This window comes from Sporothrix schenckii (assembly GCF_000961545.1).
Source record: "Sporothrix schenckii 1099-18 chromosome Unknown Cont49, whole genome shotgun sequence".
Lineage (NCBI taxonomy): Eukaryota > Fungi > Ascomycota > Sordariomycetes > Ophiostomatales > Ophiostomataceae > Sporothrix > Sporothrix schenckii.
The window spans coordinates 3,975,943-3,994,789 of record NW_015971150.1 but is presented as its reverse complement, the minus strand read 5'-3'; the positions used below and the strand labels follow the sequence as shown (position 1 = coordinate 3,994,789).

At 52.4% G+C, this 18,847-nt stretch overlaps 4 protein-coding genes across 4 annotated transcripts; 2 read left to right on the top strand and 2 right to left on the bottom strand.

The window, feature by feature from the left end:
• Positions 1–1,164: 1,164 nt before the first annotated feature.
• SPSK_10614 (f-box domain containing protein) lies at positions 1,165–3,572 on the top strand (the record flags this gene model as incomplete). Its single annotated transcript, XM_016736954.1, has 2 exons — positions 1,165–1,652; positions 1,715–3,572. 2 exons carry the CDS (start codon positions 1,165–1,167, stop codon positions 3,570–3,572), a joined length of 2,346 nt encoding a protein of 781 aa, XP_016583808.1.
• A 5,102-nt stretch (positions 3,573–8,674) lies between these two features.
• Positions 8,675–9,795, bottom strand: SPSK_05382 (uncharacterized protein; the record flags this gene model as incomplete). Its single annotated transcript, XM_016732130.1, has 4 exons — positions 8,675–9,035; positions 9,092–9,195; positions 9,572–9,724; positions 9,778–9,795. 4 exons carry the CDS (start codon positions 9,793–9,795, stop codon positions 8,675–8,677), a joined length of 636 nt encoding a protein of 211 aa, XP_016583807.1.
• Positions 9,796–10,982: 1,187 nt separating this feature from the next.
• SPSK_05208 (uncharacterized protein) lies at positions 10,983–12,566 on the top strand (the record flags this gene model as incomplete). The annotated part of the gene is made up of 1 exon (XM_016731958.1): positions 10,983–12,566. One exon carries the CDS (start codon positions 10,983–10,985, stop codon positions 12,564–12,566), a length of 1,584 nt encoding a protein of 527 aa, XP_016583806.1.
• A 4,402-nt stretch (positions 12,567–16,968) lies between these two features.
• On the bottom strand, positions 16,969–18,100 carry SPSK_05380 (fatty acid elongase 3; the record flags this gene model as incomplete). The annotated part of the gene is made up of 2 exons (XM_016732128.1): positions 16,969–17,589; positions 17,687–18,100. The coding sequence occupies 2 exons, from the start codon at positions 18,098–18,100 to the stop codon at positions 16,969–16,971; spliced, it is 1,035 nt and encodes a 344-aa protein (XP_016583805.1).
• Between the last annotated feature and the right edge of the window lie 747 nt (positions 18,101–18,847).

The following is an 18,847-nucleotide window of genomic DNA, read 5'->3' as shown; positions in this document are numbered from 1 at the left end:
CCTGGCCCGGCCGTACTAAAATATCGACAAAATGTTTCGCATTGCGCCTATCGCACGGCGAATTGCTCAATGTTGAAAAAGACAGATGGAAACGTATCTTAATGTGCACGTGTTCGGCGACTAGTTCTGCTCCGTACGAAATAGTAATACTTCCATGACATGTCGTTCATCGGCCTCGCCGCAGACATCGCTTCCGCAGCCACGAGCACAGTGACGCCTTCCCTTTTGGCTTCTTGTGCGCTTTCAACAAGCTCCTTCCTCTTCGCTTGCGTTGTTTTCCTTACAAGTGTCCGCCGTTGTTTCCAGACCCAAAATCTTTTGCCCTTCAGCCTTTCATTCCTTCTTTCCTTCATTTCCCATAGCCATCGCAGACAAGGGTCGCACAACGAACCGAACCCGGCCAGATACAGAAAGAACGACAATCAAAGGGGCACAGAAACAAAAAGGGCAGGAAGGAGTCTTGGCATTGAGGGCGGCTCAAAGGGAAAGGGCATAGCGCTGCGAAGAAACACAGAGGTGAGACGAAGTGTCACAAAAGGAAGGCGCAACCGCCATGCTTTTATGGCTTCCAACCAAAAACTACACGCAGTCAGCACAACATCGCCAGCATCAGACCATAGCAAATAAAAGGGCAAAGCTCAACACAAAACGGACAGCGAAGACAGCAAAAGCGGCCACGCTGCGCACAGAGCTGACAGCTCACACACGCCTCACATCTCTTCGTTCTCTCCAATCGTCCAAACGACTGCCACCGATTCGCGCCACTACCGCTACCAACCTACCCCTATCGTCCAAAGGAGTGGCCGCATGCGAAATAAGAAAAGCGTGTCAGCCAACCAAATCTCGAAACCTGACGAGATCACGGCCATTACGGTGCAGCCCGTTGGATTAGCCACTTGTGGAAATTCATCCCATCTCGTCGCTTTCCACAGTCCGACTCTGGGCTCTTCATCCCTTTGGCGATCTTTCTCCCCTCTCTGCGCCCGTACTTCGAATCCGTCTTCTCTGCTCTTCTTGTTGCGCCTTTCCTTCTCCTCATATTCTCCTTCTTCTGTCCCCTTGCGTTCGGACCCTCTTCATCTCATTCCCGCCTCCTCCTTCCCCGCCTTACTACCTCACCAAGCTTCTGGCCTCTACCCTATGAAGCTTCCCACATTGCACAAAATGAATCTTTTCCGGAAGCGAGACAAGCAGAAGATCGCGCCCGTCGCCGACGACAGAGTGCGGGACAACGGACAGAATTACCTTGGCTACGGCAGCTCCAATGGCCCTAGTTTTACCATATCAGAGGCCGACCTGCCAGCTAAAGGCGGCAGCGGCAGCAACACCTCGCGGAGTCGAAATTTCAAGGCGCTCAAGGCTTTCGGCGGCGGCGGCAATGGGAGTGGCAACGGCAACGGCCGACGCGGTGCAACAAATCCAACGCCGGTGGCTGCGGTCTCTGCGACCGCGTTATCGGCGCGGCTTCTTCAGACATTTCCGGAGGACGTCCTAGCTCGCATATTCGCCTTTGTATGTCCACATAGCCAGGACCGGACCTACGAGAAGTGCGAGGACTCTACCTTTGGCGATTGCATACTCTGCGACACGCGGGACCTGGCACACTGTGTGCACGTGTGCCGACGGTGGCGGCCTGTCGCCGAGCAGGTTTTGTGAGTTCTTCTTTCGTGTTGCAATATCTTAAGACCATTGATCGTTTTACTAACGTGCCCAGGTATACGAGCATCCGCATAGACACCGTCCATTACTGTGCACGCGAAGCCATCCTCGCCGAAAAACGCAAACGCCGCTCGTTCTTCGACCGCAACGCCGAGCCCGAAGACACACCGGACGCCCGCCTCAAGCTCCTCTGCCGCACCCTCCGCGACGGTCCTACACACCGCCTCGCCCCATATGTCCAGTTCCTCAAGCTCCCCTACATGCTGCGTGAGTCGCGGCACCCCGATATTGCACGAACCGTTTCCGTGCTGCAGAATCTGCGCTACGTCGACCTGCCCGAGGGCTTGTTCATGGACGAACCCGCCTACCTCACACTCAAGTTGGAGATCGAAGCCAAGTGCCCTGGGCTGCGCAAGATGACGTACATGGGCGGCGCGGAGCGGAGTCTTGAGGCGCTCGCATCGGGCAACCGCTGGTGCAACCTCGAAGTGCTCGAGCTGATCAAGGTCGCAGTCGACCCGGCGATGCTGCGACACGTGTTGTGTTTGCTGACCGAGCTTCGGGCCCTCAAGGTAACAGAGCCATCAGCAGGACCACATTCGTTCTCGGATGATGTGCTTGTTTCCGCGCCTGCGGACGGCGTTGCCGGGGGGCCACTGCACGATTTCTACACCGCGAGTCTGCCGCTGTTGGAGGAGCTAGTGTTGACCAACACCCAGATGTTGACTACTGAGGGGCTGCATGCGTATCTGAGCCGCCCTGAGTCGGGTCGCGCCCTCAAGGTCCTGACGCTGAACAGCACGGGCGTCAAGCCGTGGTCGTTGCGCGGCTTTCTGGATCGCACGCCGAATCTGCGGCACCTGACAGTTGCCGACGAGGTCACAGTAGCACTGCCGATTGCCGCAAACACAAAGGACATCCAGCCTCTGGCGTCGACGTCGCTGCGAACGCTCAACTACGAGATCGCGCCTGCCAAAGGTGTCAGTCCGTACGCAGGCGTGACGCGGTCGTACTACAACTACCTCTCCGGGTCGATCTTGTCGGGCGGCCTGCCCAACCTACGGGCCGTGCACGTGCGCGATGCGCAGTTCCCCGAGTCCCTACTCGGCGACCTCCCTCTGCCGGGCCCAATAGGCGGCGCTGCGTTTGGCGACTTTGGTGGCGGCGGCAGCAACAACCGGCGCCCGGCCTCGGCCTCTGCAACTGCTAGCTCGGCGTCAGGGACAGCATCGGCACTTAACTCGCCCCTGTCGACGGGCAGCCTCGGGCAATTGCACTCGCCCGTGGGCTTCCTCAGCCCGCAGTCGCCTAATTTCCCACAATCTGCCGTGCCGCGCACCCTTCCGGCCAACGCCGGCGTCAGCAGCATCAGCAACGGCATGAAGCCGCCTTCGACCAATCCCTTCCTCGACCCGCTCAGCGCATCTCCGCCAAAGCCATGGGTGGCCGGCCACAACCCGCGCTTCAGCAGCAACAATCCGTTTGCGGGTATGATCTCGCCGCAAAAGGTGCATACGCTCGAGGTGTTTACCAAGGGCGATGACGACAACGACTGGAGCTCAATCATTGTCGGCGACGGCGCGTTTCCCTTCTTTGGTGCCGGTATGAACCTGGGCGGAGGCAACGGCAGCTCGAGCCGGCCCGTTAGCAGCTACGGACTCGGCGCCGACCTCGGCGCGGTGGGCGGACGCAAGAGCATACTCATCAACATGGGCCCGGGCAACTTTTTGGCCGTACCCGATGCCGAGGTTGGAGGCGGTGGTGGGAGAGGTGGAGGCGGTGGCGGCGGTGGCGGCGGTGGCAGTGGCTTCGGAACCAACCTTGCCAGTAGTCCTAAGCAGAGTCCGGACCTGTGGCCACGGCCCGTCACTGCGGGCGAGAGCCGTAGTGAGAAGCGGGACCTATGGCGGTAAGACAAAGAGTTGGCTCTGGAGCCTCGTTTTCCTCTTGTCCTTTTTTCTGTTCGTGCCTTGTTCTCTGGTCCGCCTCCTACCCTCTACCTCGACCGGGTCTCGTGCGTATGGGGAGAATGTTATACCCTTTTTTGTATTCTTGTCCCATTTGATCTACCTTTGTTTTATATTTCTACCTTGTTGTTCTTTTTTATGAGATTGCAATACACGTCCTAGCATGCATATATCCCCCGGTTGTCTTTTTCTTATTCAGCTGCATGACAATCTACGTTAAACAGAATTGCATCTACTCGTGAAGTGAGCCTGTGCGTGATCCTGCACGTTGGCTCAACGACTCTATAACAGCAGCCAGGCTCCATCAAGTAACACTGCTTCCTCGCACATACCGGTGACTTCGCTCTGTATTTTTGAGCAGTTTGACTCTCGCGAAGGATACATCTATCAGTTATCAGAGTGGCCCTTCTTCGAACGATCTCTGTTTGATATCCACGATTTTCACACGGCCACGTTTTGAGGGATGCGGGTGCGCGAACTGGATGCCCCTCAGATCAATGTCTAAAAAAAGAGTACTCTACCAGAAAGGAGGAAAAAAATAAGAGCATCATGAGGAGAAAATCATATCGTTCGACGCCCGACCAAACTCGGACAGCCAGCAGGTCAGGAGGTCCGGTAGTGTTTTATTCGCTTGTTCCGCGGGCCACTGAATCGGTGACTCCGGTCATTCTGGGTATTTTTCGTCATATTGATAGTTGATTACTGATCATTGATGTACATAGACAGGCAGAGAAGCGATCTTATCAGTGAGAGAGACGCACGGCGTATGTGTTTACTCGTTTTCGAGTTTTTGTGTAAATTATGCGTCACCCTGTTTCGAAACAGGACCACGTTATTCTGTTGCAGAACATGATCTTCATCATAACCCGTGGATTTTCTACATTATGCATTTATGAGACAGGTGAAAGAAGGCGAAGAAGACAACATGAGCACACCTTATTCAACATTTCCAATCATGTATTCTTGAACTTATTTTTTCTACGCAATTTTTTTTATTACTTTTTTTTTTAAAAAAAAAAAATCGAAACGAGACGCAAAAAAACAGCGGTTAAATAATTTAAAATAGCAGTCTTCTAAAATTCATGTTGCCCAATTCCAACACTTCATTCAATCAGTTCCTTTCCCGAACCACAGCCTCACCATGCATTTCCATTACCTCGTTATGCGTTTCAAGAGTTGGTTTCGCCGTTACTACCTATCACAACCCATAGCTCTTCTCTGCGAGTTTTTGGACGTTCCACTTCTTCCTTTGCTACTTCGTTTCTCCTTTTCCCCTTTGCGACCATTGACTATGTGCACACCATAAAGCTCTCCTAAACTAGAAAATTAATCTTGGAACAGTAGCCATAGCAGTCTAACGATACGCTGCATAGGCAGGTCGACCTGTTTCCTGGTTTTTTTTTGTTACAGTTCTTTACTTCTGACCCATCGAGCTACCCCTTTTCTGATGCAACTCTCTCTACTCCTTTCCCAGTCATACGATGTAGAGTTGTCAGAATCGGAGCTTGTACCTAAATACGAAGAGAACTAAAAATGACGAGAACAAAACTAAAAGCAGCAAGACAAGCGAGACGCTGTCGATCGTTCAGGTACAACGGAACGTGGAAGAGGTACATCCCCGCCAGATGGGGGTTTCTGGCTGCCTGAGTTTTGCTTTGCTGGGCCAATGGTGTAATTTGATTGGCCTAGAGAGACATGCTAATCCAGGGGCAGAGGGGCTGCAAGTCTCATAAGCTCCTATAGTATCGGGTTTATCTTGGAAGGAAAAATACCAAAGGCGCGTTTGTGGTGCCGCTCCCTCCCCCCGAAACACCACTTTACGCGTTTTGTCTCCTTTTTGTCGACCATTTCGGACTCTAACGACTAACAAGCTGGAAACGTACAACTAAGAAACGGGGTGAGCGGAGCAGGGCGAGGTAGCCACGAGAGGGACGAGAGAGGAGACCGAGAAACACCGAAAATGCAAGGGCTGTACTAAATAGTTGCACGCCGTTGGGATGTTGGAGGGAGGTGAGGCAGACGGGATGCATACGTGGAGAAGAAGAAAAACAGGCGACGCAGAAAAGGCGTGGCAAGCATGGGAAGCGAGACAGTCTCATTTAAAGCAGCAAGGGGATATGTGTCAGGAGAGTCGAGACGAGTCGACACCAGTGAGGTGGGCAAGAGTGCTTCCCGATGTCCATACATGGCACGACGTACTGTTTGAGTGGTTGCATTAGCTCGAAAAGGCCCTGGCAGAATCGTGCGCAACTCTGCGTCGAAGCTGTTTCAAGATGGCGCAAGACGAAAGCTTAACGACGAGGCTAGCATGCGGCTCCCCCTTTTTTGGGTCGTTAATCGAGGGAGGGGAAAAGATGCAACAAAAAAAAAGAGACGACGTGAGTGGAGACGCGTTTGCTGGAGACGGAAGGGCGAGGCCAAGACGCGAGTGAGGGCTTTGAAGGTGGAGGTGAGAGGTGAGGCACTGAGTATACTTACTCAGTGCTGAGACAGGGAGAATAGGAGCAGGAGGACGACACATGGGGCTCACAAATGCCCCGTTGCAATCGCGATGACGACCCGAAGACGTTGCTTTGCAGAGAGGGCGCGGCTGGAAGGTTGTGAGCGAGGGAGAGGTAGCTTGGTGGCGAGAGCAAGGCCGAGCAAGGCCGAGCAAGGCCGCACGTTGTCGATGAGGAGAGTGAACGTGCATGCAAAAGTATGAGGTGCATCGTAAGTAATACTGCTTTCAGTACGAAGTATTCAGTCGTTTGTCCACTTCGGTTGGCCGGCTCTCGGTTTCGCGGTGTCGGGGTGCGTCTGCTGGCTCTGTAAGATAGCATTCCTCGACTGACATCGGCGTCGACGGCCTCCCACCGGCCTGTGCTGGCCATCGTCGGCCAAGCCAGGGTCACATATCTTGGCCAGCTTGACAGACCAAAGTGCAGCCCTGCGCCAACACTCTGGTGCTGTGGTGGTTGGTTGTCTTGCTCTCACTCACGCAACTGCACCCAACGACGCCTGACAAAGCCTTCCAACTTTTGCCAACTGGCCCGCCCAACTTGCTCCAATTTGTTCGTATCAAAGTCGAAAAAGCACAACGCGTGACTCGGAGGCTGGCCAGATGTTGAGGCCAGCCAATGCAACCAGCGCCACCAGTGCAGAGAGCGTAGAGTTTGGCGAGGCCGAGGCCAGACCCGTCCTTGGACTGTCCTCGACAGTCATCAACCAATCATTTTTGAAGTCTGTTGTACGTCGTACACCCTCGACAACTAAAACGAGGAACATGCCAAACTACTGCTCATCATAGCTAGTCGTTTTTCAAGCCTTTGATTATTGCTGGAGATCCGCCCGGACAAGATTGATGGGAATAAAGTTGGCGTGCACGCAGTGGATCTGTGAATTTGACACTTGTTTTCGAACATTTGCCCCTTTGCGCCGTGTCGCATTTTCGCTTTGTTTTTTCCACTCTCGAAATTGGACAGCATCGTCGAGTCTGGTCGGCTTTCCCTCTCATGCGGGTGCTAAGTTTGGGCACGGCGCAGATTGGCCATCTGGTGGTTCTGGTTGGCCCGGAGGGAGACGTACGCTTTTAGGTGCGCTTTTCTGATGCATAGTTTTACCAAACAGCATGGCCAAATATCCACAAAATGCAACACACCCGGACACCCCAAACCGCACCTCGCGCCCCTAAAAATCGCACGAGACGTTTGCCGCCACCGACAATGTATATGGCCCAATGGAGAGGCCGGCCAGCGCTTCCACGATTGCAGGATAACTCTGCCCAAAAATCGAGGTTGGCGGTGGTCTGGCAATGGGCGATGGAGGTTGTCCTGCAATATCGGACGTCTGCAATAGCAGGCGCCATTATTGTCCATGACAGTGCTACAAGCAACGCGAACAACGTTAACGGTCCCTTCTGTCCTGCCATCCGACAGCCATATCGTGCAGTTGACAAATTATACCCCCAACTGGCTGGCTCAGTTTATTCTGGTGGGGGGAGCAGAGGCGGAGAGGCTGGGGTGTTCTTCCGCTGCGGACGTCGACCAGCAAATGTGTTGTGCTTGGAAATGCAATGTATGCGTTTATGCCGTGTCGATCGATTTTTGTGTGTATCCGTCCGGTGTGATATGCCGCGCTACGCTAAACAGCACCGCGCAGTACGGTCGGCAAGTTGCTCAACATCGCTTCAATTTCTCGGTCTTTTTTTGGGGGGGGGGGGCATTCTCGTCCTTCTTGTCCCTAACCTGCCATATCTCAGGAGTGTTATCGCGGCGCACACGAAACAAGAGACAAACCAAGTGAGATTGTGTGGGACGACCAAGACCGTTATCGAGGCCCGGCGTCAATCGAAACGGAACAGTTCTGTAGTGCTGTCGTTATGTCATTGTATCAGTTGCAATGTGATAATTTGCCCTCTTTCCCGTCAGATCAAACTCGGCCTGGCACTCAAATTAGACACTAAATCAGCCGCCGGATCGCCCTGTGCACGATAAGGGCCAAATGACATCAAAATTGTCCCAAACGGCAAAAGATCGTCGTCGTTCCAAGACGAACGACACTAGCACTCTTCAGCACGCCGGACAGGAATGACGGCGGCGTAGAAAAACAACAACAACCGATACAACGTGCTCAACGTGCTCAACGTGCTCAATGGCCCCAACGTCCGGTTAATGTGCCCCGGGCATAGTTGCGTGCAAAAGATAAGACAGAACACGGAGAAGGCAAAAATATAAGAGAGTTCAGACCGTCGAGATTGTCACGACAGTCACGAGTCATTCAAGACGGTCTCGGCGACGGTCGGAGGGAGCCGGGCGCCAGTGGGCTTCGTTTGTAGCTAGCTGGATATGTGGCGGCTGTAACTTGTAAACATCGTTTCCGTTATTGGTACTGGCCTGTGTTGTAAGTCGTTTTCTCTTTTTAGCTTGTCTTCCAGGTGCTCTAATTATAACTTTAGGCTCACATTCGGGTCACTTCGAAACCTGCAGCGGTTTCTCAGCCACACACTCACGCGGAGTCTTGTGTCTATACTCCGACATAAGTTGTCTCTGCAGCTCGGCTCTGGCCATTCAGACAACGAGAACGATCGATTCAGCCGGCCAGCCACACTTCGACCTGCAGTCAATCCCGTGGGCTGACAGCGTCAGAACCTTTTTGTCCCCTTTCCCTTCCTTTGTTGCTTCCTTTTTGTGGGCAACTTTGGCCGCAAGACACTGACTGGATGGCTGGTCTCCAAGTGTCCTAGTTGATCCCGGTTCATTTCTTGGAGCTTGTACTTGATGCTTGCTAGCTTGTTCGTTATCGCTCTCGCTGCTCTCTTGACTTGCTTGTTTGGAATTGTGTTCCGCTCTGCTCTTCTCGGAAGACTCGCCGCCGGTCGGAGACCAGCTCTTCTTGGCCGAGTCCTTTGCCTTGTTTGCTTTCCTCAGCCTGGAATGCAACTGGAATGAAGTCTATCCGTTACCTGGTACGGAGTACTTTCTCACTCTCCCTCGTTTTGTTTCGCATCCTTCCTTCGCCTCCGCCACTGTTCCTGGTCCGCAAGGAGCTCTGGCATGTACGCTGTCTCAGGGAAAAGACCCTGTCGACCCTGTTATCCGAGACATACACAAGGAATGCGCACTACCACGAAGACCTTACAGCCTGCGTTGCTTGTGTTGCTTCCGCTGCTTTCTGTTGCTAATGTTTTTTTTTTGTTCTGTCATGTGCACTCAGTCAGCAAAAGTCGTGGACTGCTTGGCTCTTCGGAGGATTCTGATATGACACTGGATCTGCATGCGCCGTGGTGCCACTGCTGACTGTGTTGACTGCGGCATACAGCATTCCGACAGACGAAAATAATACACGCAAGAAAACACAAAGTACAACAACACAGAAACAAAAGGCTTGAATGGCCATTGCAGCCTCGGCAAACGAAAAGAAAAGAAAGTCAACACGCTGGGAAGCAGATCGACATACCAACTTACCTCGCCATCTTCTCGTTCTTGTTGTCCCGTTCCCTTGTTTGTTGTGTCTTCCGCAAGCCGTTCGTCAGCTATCCATTTCGTGTGGAGAGACTGTGCCGGACGTCGTACATTGTTCAATGCCGTTGGTACGGGGGTACTATGTGCGCCGTCCGACTGCGATAGAGTGTGATAGATGAGGCGACGCTTGGATTGGTGCTTGGTATTACATCGTAGTTGTTTGGCATGTTTGGTACTTAATCATCTTGCATGTTGCACTTTGCACTTTTGCATTAATTCCAGTTTGGCGGCGTAAGGCACAGGGTCGAGGGAAGGGACAACGGAGGAACGAATCTTTGACCAGGGAAGGAAGCAAAAAAAAAAAAAAAAAAAACAAAGACGACATGCAAGAGCGAGCAGACCTGACGGCAGAGAGCCGCCTGTCTCATGCAGCTTCCCAAACGTCATTCTTTTTTCCTGCAAGGCAAGGGCAACAAAAGTGTAGCAAAATGGCAAGAACGTGCTTGACGGTGACTGACGACTGCAGCGGAAAGAGCACGGTCGTACGCAGTACCGAGCACACAAAAAACGCTGGGCGTGTATTTTGCCATGTCAAGACGCGGCAGGGGGGGTGGGGTGTGCCTTCCTTCCCAAGGGCTGGCCGTGCCAGGGGGGGTGCGCGAGCGCGAGAGTTTGAGTCTGGGAGGTGTGCGTGTGGGGCCAGGGAGCACACTCGAGCTGGTGTGTACGAAGTAACTTATGGCTTGCCTCTGCAAAGCTGCCCCCAGCCTGGTTAAAAGATCCTCATCCTGCCTCTCCATCCCCGCTGCCAGTCGTGCTTTCCTGTTGCTGTCGACTCATGATCTGTTCGTTTTATTTTCCCCCTTTGCTCCTTCTTCCTTCTTCATATTCTCTTCTCTGTCTCTCATCGCGACTTCCTCATATGTGTTGTTGCCGTCTTTTGATTGTTTCCTCGTGCTTCTCCAAGTAACCTAGCCTCGACCCACTGCCTCTGACCCCAAGCCAGAGCGCTGGGAGATTGCTGTGGATAGTCTGTTACCGAAAGAAGCCTGATCGAACAAACGGCCCCTTTTCTCTGGACTCATTTTGCTGTTTTCCTCTCTTCCCCGGCGGAACTAAACCCTCTTGAGGACTCTCTCGAGCTCACCGAACGGAAGCAAATACACGAACGAAAATCACACGACAGGGGTTCGAACGCGGCGATCGAGGCAACAAAAACGCGGTGGCCAAAGATCCCTTTTTGGTGTTTCTTTTATTACCTTTGTTTTTCCTTGCCTTCTTTCTCTTCCAAGACGCGAAACAAACAAGAACGGCACGCTCGACAAAGAACTTTGGCCAACGAACGGTCTTTCTCTCGTCTTCTGGCTGCTCCTTTGTCCGAGCACGGATCCCACCACTACTTAAACCGGCTGCCATGACGGCCGCGCCTCGCCCGCAAATGACACCCGACGACGACGACGTCGGTACAACATTCTTGCTCTCCAGAATGGACGGCCATACGCATACAACACAAGAACAGCCCGCGGGATCGCCGCTGAGCTCAGACAATGACAACGACTCGCTCTTCAAGACCAAGACGGCACCTCTCACATCCGCCTCTTCGCCCTCGCTCTCACTCATGCCACCACCACTTCCCCAGCGGGACGCTCGCCGCAAGTCATGCTTCCTCGACGCCATGCTCGATCCCAAGACAGCACTCTCTGCAGACATGACAGTCACGCCAACAACCAGCAAAGCCGCATTGACCAGCGCCATGACCAGCCCGCCCACGCCACTCGACGTCTACCTCTCGTCTGAAGAGGACGCCTCGTCGCTGGGCGACCTGTCCGACTTTGACTTTGATAGCGACGAGTTTGACGACTACGGCGGCGAGTTTGAAGAGGCAACGGCCACGTCGGCTGCCGTCATTGCGCGGACAGCGACCAACAACAGCGCCCCGGCCGCCGTCACCACGAACACCACATCGGCCACGGCCTCATTACAAAACAACAGCACAGCTGCAGCTACAACAGCAACACACACTCGTCGCCATAGCCACGACATTGCCCGCGTTGTCTCAGTTGTGTATGCGGGCAAGCCGTCGCTCGTCGACTTGGGTGTGGAGCGCGAAGCTCGCCGGCAATCGCTCCATAACGCTCGCAGCCCCTCGTCGTCGGCATCCTCGGTCGTGCTCTCTGAGACGCGGCCGTCGACGTCGAGCGGCGGCTCGATGTTGTCAACAGCACCCAGCAGCACTGTCAGCCCTGCCAAGCACCAGCAAAAGCGCAACAGCTCTTCTTCGGCCAGCATTGGCAGCATCAGTATCGGTGGCCTGGGTGGCAATGGCATGCTGGCATCATTTAGTGCACGCAAGCTGGCCTTGACAGCAGCCGCCGTGACAGCGACGACCAATAGCAATTCGGCCAGTGTGGGCCGGAGTCGCGCCCCGGTGCTGCCCTCGTTGAAAACGACCGCGACTGTGGCCGCTGTGCCCTCGCCGGCTGCGCCTGAGAGTGCTGTCGATGCGATTGCGGCTGTGTCTGCCCCCATCATGGCGGCACCTGCCCGGTCGTACACTACGTCGGTTCTGGTGGCTGGCGGCGAGTCGACGGTGGCTGCATCGTCGCCTCGGACACCGACATTTGGCACCGCTGGCCTGCTGCGCGGTATGACGCGCTCGCTTAGAGTGAGCACCCGTCGTGGTCTCGGCCGCCGCGAGTCCATGGTCGAAAAGGTGCGAACACCTACGTCGGCAACGGCCGTATCGCCCACTCTTCTTCCTGACACACCCGGCAACCGCAAGTCCCTGGCCCTGTCGGTCGTTTCGTCAATGACATTGATGAACGCCCCTCCCCCTGGCCCGCCTAATGAGGACGCCTTTGACGGCAACGACAGCATGGCTGCTACCACTCCAAGACGGCTGGCCACGCCCACTGACCTTGTCGTCTCCAGGAAGAGCTCGGGCGGCAGCTTCCTCGGTAACCTGGCAGGGCGGCGCAGGAGCTTGAGGTTGCTGTAGTTTTGTCTCTCTCTCTCTCTCTCTCTTTCTCTCTTTCTCTCTACCTTTACTTCATAATCCACCAAGGACAAGGATATTGCATAAAATTTGGAAAGGCACCACAGGACTCGGAGCCCAAGGGAACAACAGGACTCGTTTGGAATTTGGTTTGAGTTTTTGATTTTGATTTTTGGGCATTTTGCTTGGAGTGCATGTTTTTGCTCTATGTGTTTTCAACGGCCTCGCTGTATTGGACGATTTGATGATACCCTTCTTTCTCATTTTTTCTCTCAATCACATTCTACTGCAAAATATTATGATCTATGTGCGTTTTTCCCCGTGATATCAGCGGCCAGTGCTGTTTTGTCTCTGTCGTAAATCCGAGTTGCGCGTTGCCCCTGTCTTACACATAAAGGCCATAAATGCTTGCTGATTGTTATTAGTGTCAGTCAGGTACCGGGGCGCCAGGCACAAAAGCGGCCCAGTTTTTTTGGTCTAAGTCTCGAGGCCCCTGCTGTTGGTCTGGTATCTCACGTCTATTATTTGAATAATAACTCCGTTCGTCGTACATCGTGCAACGTTAGAATGAATAGAAAAAGGAGGAAAAAAGGAAAGCAAACAGTGGGAAACGAGGGTTATCCTCCTGCTGACGCAACAAAGTGACTAGGACATTCACTTTATTCAATGCGACCAACGTCTCTTCGTTGAAACGAACTAAGGAAAGTGACAACTGTCGCCCTATTTCTTTGACATACTTCATGAACTCGAGGTGAAAGAACGCGTGGTCGTGAGCGGGTCAAAGATCAAAGGACCGACAGGTCTTTGTTTCTTGCATCAGACGACTTGTTTCTGGATTTTTTTTCTGTTTGCATTGCTCTTTCTTGAAGCAACTAGGCTTGTTTCAACGTCTGTTTCCGGGCATGTTCAGTCCGTTTCATCTGTTCTCTTTTTGTTCTTCGTCCCTTTTTTTCTTACATCACACGCTCTGCAGTACTACGCTGCTTTCGTCTAGTTTTGTTTTTTCATAAACTCTCATATCGCCTGTCTCGATGTTGTTCGTTGGCTACTCTCTGTCTATTGGAACAGTTCTCTTGTTCATCTGCCGTACTAGATGAGACATTTAGAGATGTATGCTTGCCAGGTGTACGACATACTCCGTATGGATCACACCTTGCTGTGATCTAGCCGGACTCGACAAAATAACGTGTCGCCCGTAGAAGCATGAATTCCATTCTCAGCTTCCAATTGCCACCAGAGCCATCTGAAACAAAATCGTACGAGTGTGTCCTGGAGCATATCTTTTGCCCCGAGACTGTCTCTGAAAAAGGCCGTGCACAAAAGACAGCCAGACGTGGGGAGCTTCCTTACACTGTTACCATTAAAATGGCACGTCTTGGCGTTGGAGGGGAAGACCGAGGTAAGTCAAGGAGAAAGCAGACGTAAAGCAAGAATACCCTCAGACCTTTCTGTAAGTCTTACAAAAGACATTCAGACGGTGCGGGTTTCAAGTGACATAATGCGACCCGAGGCAGAACCAGATGGGAAAAAACAGGGGCCAAACGCCAAATCTGGACAGTTTCAAGCCCCCATTGAAGCCATTATTTACTTACTGTATGACAGGCGTCCAACGATAAAGATACAGCATTCCGAAAATTTTTACCCTTGATGGGCACATCAAAGGACACAGACACTGCATCAGCGGCCTTAATTGTGCTCAAAATGTTGCTGTGCTCTTCTGTCTCTCTCTACCAGCAGTTTCCTTGTTCATGCCCTGTACAACATTTCCACAATAAAGTACGGAGGTACTCCGTACCTACGACGTACTGCGTCCAGTCCCATGTAAACACCAAGATTGGGCGAACGCGACCCCAGAAAAGACAAGGTTCTGGGGGAAGAGCAAAATACCAAAGCGCCAACCCAAACACCGCTGCATCTTGGTCGTCCAAGTGTGTGGTTAGTGTTGAGAGAAGGTGCCCCGAATTCTTTTTTTAACCCAAGCGTGCCGCTCATTACTGCAATGCAACGCAATTCTGAGCTGTCCTGCAGGGATCAAACACGTCTGCCCCGCCTAATGAAGCACTTTGTCTTTTTTTATATCTGTTCTTCCAGAAAGCTACTTGATACGGGCATTTTTAGGTAGTTGTCGTAATATTGAAGACGACAAGATAAGGGCAATCAGGACCCGGTTACTCAGAGTCAGGACATGGCGGAATAGACTTTGGTGACAGAAAAGGAAAACGGAAAACGGGAAAGCAAACCGGGGGACAATCCAACCCTTGAACAATACGTAGTGCTATCACGACAAGTACAAAGGAAATCGGGGGCTTGAATAGAAAATGGTCAAGTTTCTTGGTTGTGTCGCCATATTGATAACGTCGATGTTGACGCAGACCGAATAGGAGACGACCTAGACAAATACGTTTCGGGCTTCGATCTAACTATTCGAATTCCGAGACCAAACGACTGATAGTATGTTATAGAAAAAAACCTTGGACCAAACTCTGAACATTGAGCAAATGCACTAAAAGGAACATCAAAAATGGCAAGAAATTAGAGCGTAGTCTCTGATGATGTCCGTCACTGATCTCGACGATGTATGCTTGGACATTTCAAGATAGTAAATGAGGGGACAATGAAAAGAACGAACAAAAAGAACCCCCTGCATTGCCCGTCCCGTCTTTACAAAACTCTTCTGCATGCTCTCCTGCAAGCTCTTTCCGGAACCACGCGTTCCTTCCCAAATCTTAATTTCACCCCCCTTCCCCTCCAGCGATGCGGGATGTACCGGTTGTCAAGGACGGAAGGAAAGACCGAAGAAGAATATGGGGACAGGGCCAAGACGCCATGGGGCTATTGGCTGTGACTGGAAGGAACGAACCGTCCTGGAGAAGTTGCCCTTGCCGACAAAGTGATACCCATAGAAAGGATGATATTAATATACATGAACAATCTAATACACCTGCAGCAGCGCATCGACCCTCACCAGTGGGGTTAAAACAGACTGTCGATAGCACGGCACCTCTACAGATTCGTTTTGGGTTGCCGCACGGCGTACTTAGAAAAGAGGGAGAAAATCACATAAATAAAAAGAAGAAAAAGAAGAAAAAAAACCGCCGACTGTGTGGGAGGAGAAAAGCATAACTGGTAAGAAGGCGTGACAAATAAGCATCAGGAGAGCGCGAGCTTTTGTTCCCTCCATCTCGCCACTGTCTGTTTGTAGATCACGGAGCAGCCTCCACGGCATGGTCTAGCACACGGCATAGTCTCTTCGTCGGCAACTGGCCCGGTAAAAAGACTGGTAAAAAACGATGCCCACGATGAACACACAGCGCCTCTTTCCCCGCAAATCAATATCCGATCTTATGCAAATAAAGGGGATCTCCACAGGTCAGGGAAGATCAGAAGATGGCCCTGCTAACTTCTGTTGGCCGAGAACTGGCCAGGACGGCAAACTCATGACGGGTCCATAACATACTGTGCTATTCGTAGTCTGGTCTGGCCAGGAGACTGCCGCTTCGCCGGTCGCTGGACACCTTGCAAGCATTTGGCCGAGCTGAATGATGATGCTTTCATAACTTTTATTCTACTTTGTATTATTTTTTGTATTATGTCCGCCTCGTACAAGGATGACCGGGAGACAGACGTCCTCTAAAAGGAGGATACGTCGTCTGCTAATTAAGAAGATGGCGATTGGCAAGTCAACGGGCCAAACGCATGGTCTTCTCCTCGTCCACTCCGTCATTCCGTGCGCGTGTCTTTGTGCAGGCCATGTAAACAAAAGGAGACTAAACATGGGAAGGAGTTAAAATGGAGTAGATAAAAAACATAATGAACAGAGAAATATATAAAGGAAATCGAAATGAGCAAAAGAGAGGTAGGAAATTCGTTGTGAATACAGGGTTGATACAAGAAAATGGGTACAAGAAAATGACAAGGTAGAAAAGTGAGCAGTAGAACGAGAAGAACACCCACAAAGACACGCCCCTTTGGACGTCTTTTCTCTTTCTATATACTGCGTCTCTCTGGAGAGAAAATAGCTCGTTCTCTCTACACCCGCTGTAAAGGACAAGGGGGCTTCACGTCGTCCGCCCTGTTTTTGTTGTTCGCTAGTATGTGAGTTGTTTCCAGGCTCAGCCGACTCGTATCGCCATTTTTGTTTGGTGGCCGAGATGGTGCAGCGCAAAAAATGTCACATCTAGGATCACCCGTCTTCTGTTTGGCCGGCGAGCACTTGCCCGCAAACACATAAGCATGTGCAAGCCCTCTCTCATCCATCGTCGTCGTCAGCACCGCCATGCTATGGATACCTCGAGTTCCTTTCGAGCGTGTGTCGCTTCATCTAAACAGGGTCCGAGGCGTTTTCTTTATTGTCTGGTAACACGACGGACGGCTGACAGAGGATCCGGATTGCCACCACTGGCGATTATGCCTTGCGAGAGCGGGTGGTGACACCGCTGGTCTTGGCAGCGGCGGGCTTGGCGCCGGTGGTGGTCGCGGTGGCAGGCTGAGTGCCGACCAGCAGGTCGTGCGGGTCGGGCAGGGGAGCCTGGGACATGCGGCGCACAGCCTTGCGGGAGGTCGTCTTCTTGCCATCCTTGCGGTACGTGGCCAGGTAGAACGAGATGAACAGGACCAGGTACGAGCTCAGGATACCAATGCCGGCGAACGCAGCGAACTCCTCGCCAGAGCACTTGCCCATGTTGGGCAAGTACGGGAAGTAGGTGGAGGTGAAGTAGGTGTACGAGGCGAAGTAGACGAAGCCGAGATCGATGATGAACTGGATGATCTGGAACTTGGTGACCCACTCCTTCCACCAGATGCGGATGCCCCGTGCGGACTGGAAGTAGTACCAGTACATCACGACGTGGACGCCCAGGTTCAGGGTGATCGGGACCCACGAAACGGCGGTCGAGCCAATCAGCTGGGTGTAGCACAAAAGAGCGGTGGCACCGTGGTGGTAGCAGTGGAGGAAGGTAAGGGGCTTCTTCTTCAGGAACAGGAAAACGGTATCGAGCAACTCTAGGTACTTGGTGAGGTAGGTGAGCTGTAGAGAGAGAGAGGCAGGGTCAGCATTGGCATTCCTACTGTCACCATGACGCGCGATGCTGAGGGCATCATCTAGGAGAAATCAAAATACGTACGTAGTACAGGACAACCAGCTCCTGGGTCCAGCCACCCTCGTTGCTGCAGATGGCGTGGAAGATGCCGTGGCGGGCGACGGTGGGAATCAGCTGCTCAGCGTACAGAACCAGCAGAAGGAAGCTGACGACCGTCAACACATAGTTGTGGACCAGGAACAGCGCCTTCAGCTTGAACGCCTCGCGGTTGCGCATCACCTCGCGGCCACCGAAGATGATGAAGTAGTAGATGACGATGAAGATGCTCGTCTCCTTGAGCGTCGACATGGGCGTCGAGCCGGCGACGAACTGGAACTGGTCGGCTGGGTAGCCGACGACAAGCTCAAACGCCTTGTTGAAGATGGGCCATAGTTTCAGGCCAAAGGGGCGGTCCAGAGTAGGCACGCCCAGCTCGATCAAGTCACCGAAAGACGACATTGTGGGCAAGTCGGGGAGGATCAATAAGATAGAAACCGAAGACGGTCAATGCAACAAGGCGAACTAAGGGCACGCGATACAAATTAGTAATGACCACCAGGCTTCAAAAAGTGACGTGAGTTCCAAGGGAAATGCGAATCAAGTCAAGAAGAAGAAAAGGTTATCGCCGGAAGATAACCGGGCAACGTGACAAATGCACACTGACGTTGATGGATGCTGAACGCAGGGCGATCGTGAAGACATGGAGGGAGGGGGGACAATAATTTGGGGCTGGCCCAAAAAGGGGCAACAACGACGCGAAAAAAAGACACGAGGACCGAGACGGTCCCAAACGCTGAATAGGGGTGCACGCGTACCAACCAGTTCCCTTGCGCCGCGACGATTATCGAAAAGGCTAAAGAGGCAAAGCTCAACGCTGGAGTCGATCGAGACGACGAATTGGCTGTAAATGATAGCTGTTACTGTCCGTGACACTCGAAAAATCGAGAAGACAGACGAACAGACGTTCGATAGATGTAGCCCGGAAGTCGCGGGAAAAGGAGGAGTAAAGAAGGGAAAAGAAGAGAAAAAGAAGGTGATTAAAAGGAGTGACGAGAAAATCCGAACCAAAAAAACACAGACGATTGAAAGGGAAAAGGTTGACGAGATGGAAAAGAGAGGAAACGAAAAAGGACGAAAAAAAGAATGATCGAGGAAATACTGTATAGAAGGGGGAAGAGAAGCTTGGTTGAACGTGGCCCTAGTAAA